This window comes from Seriola lalandi, unplaced genomic scaffold (genome assembly GCF_002814215.2).
Source record: "Seriola lalandi dorsalis isolate HSWRI2012SDOR001 ecotype SW California unplaced genomic scaffold, Sedor1 jcf7180002054133, whole genome shotgun sequence".
NCBI lineage: Eukaryota > Metazoa > Chordata > Actinopteri > Carangiformes > Carangidae > Seriola > Seriola lalandi.
Genome location: NW_019524686.1, coordinates 323,251 through 325,267, shown reverse-complemented (window position 1 = coordinate 325,267; position 2,017 = coordinate 323,251). Strand labels below are relative to the sequence as shown.

The 2,017-nt window shown below is 42.5% G+C and overlaps 1 protein-coding gene across 2 annotated transcripts in view; it reads left to right on the top strand.

Annotated features, from left to right (window-relative positions):
• The window catches only part of atp2a2b (ATPase sarcoplasmic/endoplasmic reticulum Ca2+ transporting 2b), a 26,998-nt gene that overhangs the window by 22,546 nt on the left and 2,435 nt on the right, over window positions 1-2,017 (top strand). The window contains exons 22-23 of one of the 2 annotated variants that reach the window (XM_023403425.2): window positions 562-679; window positions 883-1,003. In XM_023403425.2, coding sequence (XP_023259193.1) covers window positions 562-679; window positions 883-1,003 — 239 coding nt within the window. Of the gene's footprint in view, window positions 1-561; window positions 680-882; window positions 1,952-2,017 lie in introns of those variants that run through there. The other variant, XM_023403424.2, reaches the window with a different exon arrangement.

Below are 2,017 nucleotides of genomic sequence, written 5' to 3'. Positions count from 1 at the left end.
TTATACAAATGCCCTTATCAGTATAGCAGAGATGTTTACATTAATATAGTCAAGAAATGGTCTCCATATTCTTTCAAAGGCATTAGTTTTGGAGTGCAAAAGACAGGTAAGGAAGTCCAGAGGTATGTACTCCATTATTGTCCTGTGCCATCCCACCACTGAGGGGGGTTTATCTGAGATCCAGTGCTGTAGAATATTTTTCCTGGCACAAAATGACATAACCTTATACAGTTTCTTCTGGTACATATCAGTCACACGATCACTGGGAAGGCCCAGAAGGAGAGAAACCGGGTCGAGATCTAGGTCCTTCTTCAGAACCTTTTGCATTTCAAATAAGACATCACTCCAATAATTTTGTATTTTCACACAGGACCAGAAACAGTGAGTAAGATCACCAATTTCTGTCTTACATTTAAGACAGAATGGAGAGACATCCTTCCTGTATTTGGAGAGATGGTTTGGACCAACATGTGCTCTATGCAGTATCTTAAATTGCATCGCTCTTGTCCGGTTACTCGAGTGAGTTTTTAACAAACATGTGCGTTTGTCCTTGTCTCTCAGTGTGTCAGAAAACCAGTCCCTGCTGCGTATGCCTCCCTGGGAGAACGTGTGGCTGCTGGGAGCCATCTGCCTCTCCATGTCTCTTCACTTCCTTATCCTCTATGTGGAGCCTCTTCCAGTGAGAAATACGTCTTTTAGTTTGACACATAATGTAGTATTGTGAAATGAGGACATGCAGAGTGAAAATCGTTATCATGATACAACAACTCTGTCAACCATGAAGCTAAATTAGAGATTTAGTCTGATGTATCTCAAACTTGGAAAAATTTACCATTTAGGCTGAGCCGCAATGTGACTTTTGTCTTGTATGCTTCTTTTCAGATCATCTTCCAGATCACCCCTCTGAATCTGACACAGTGGCTGATGGTGCTCAAGATCTCGCTGCCTGTCATTCTACTGGACGAGTTTCTCAAGTTTGCCGCCAGGAACTACCTGGAGCCCGGTAAAGACTTGGAGAAGCCTGCCGGCTCCAAAGGCTGCTCCCTGTCTGCATGTATGGAGGGCATCTCCTGGCCCTTCGTGGCCATTTCCCTCCCCTTGGTCCTCTGGATCTACAGCTCCGACACTAACATGGCCGACATGTTCTGGTCCTGACTGACTTGAGCACAACCTCGACTTTTCCATCCCCCCACCCACCCCCCCCACCCCACTGCCATCACTTCACTCTTTCCTCTCCCTCTCTGCCTTCCTACATGTGCATAGCTAGTGTGTGTGCGCGTTTGTAGAGTTAGTGTGTGTGCTTGTGCGTGCCTACCGTGTGTGTACGAGAAGGACCAACTTTAACATATGAAACGTAACAAATAATATAAAATGTTAACATTGAGAAGTCACCTGTTTTGAGTTGGGATAGGATTTTGTGAATGGGTGAGTCTTTAAATGCGAGTGTTAGAAGACCATCACTCCTATAGCTGTGGACTTGTTGGTTTGAAAGAAAATATACTGTTGCCATTTTTTTTTTTTTTTGGTTTGTTAATGTCAATATTGCCTTTTGAGGTTTATATTTTTAATGATTTTGGGAATATTTTTTGTCTCATGTCACTACAGTAACAGGAGATTGTTTTGCTTAGGTTCCCTCTTCATGAAAAGAAAATTTAAGATATCAGAAATTCATTGATTTGTACAGAGAATGAACACTATTTTATGCAAAAAATTTTTTTTTAATGGCTCTGTAAATTGTTTGACCAGTGTGGCTTAGACATACCGCCTTGATTTATTTTCTAATGTTTACCATTGTGTCTTCAGTATAAACTCAGAACTCTTTCAGAGAGGACCACCTCCATGTGGCAGACGAGGATGGGGAAAGGTTTGGGAGTGAACGTTTGAATGCTCCGCTTAAACAAAAGAAAAAAAAATCCTGAAAAAGAAAAGCCGCATGTCCTGTGACCAAGCATGAACTGTGTGTGGATTCTCATTTCTAATTTAACTGTGTATCCTGCCCCACCCCCCACCCCCCACC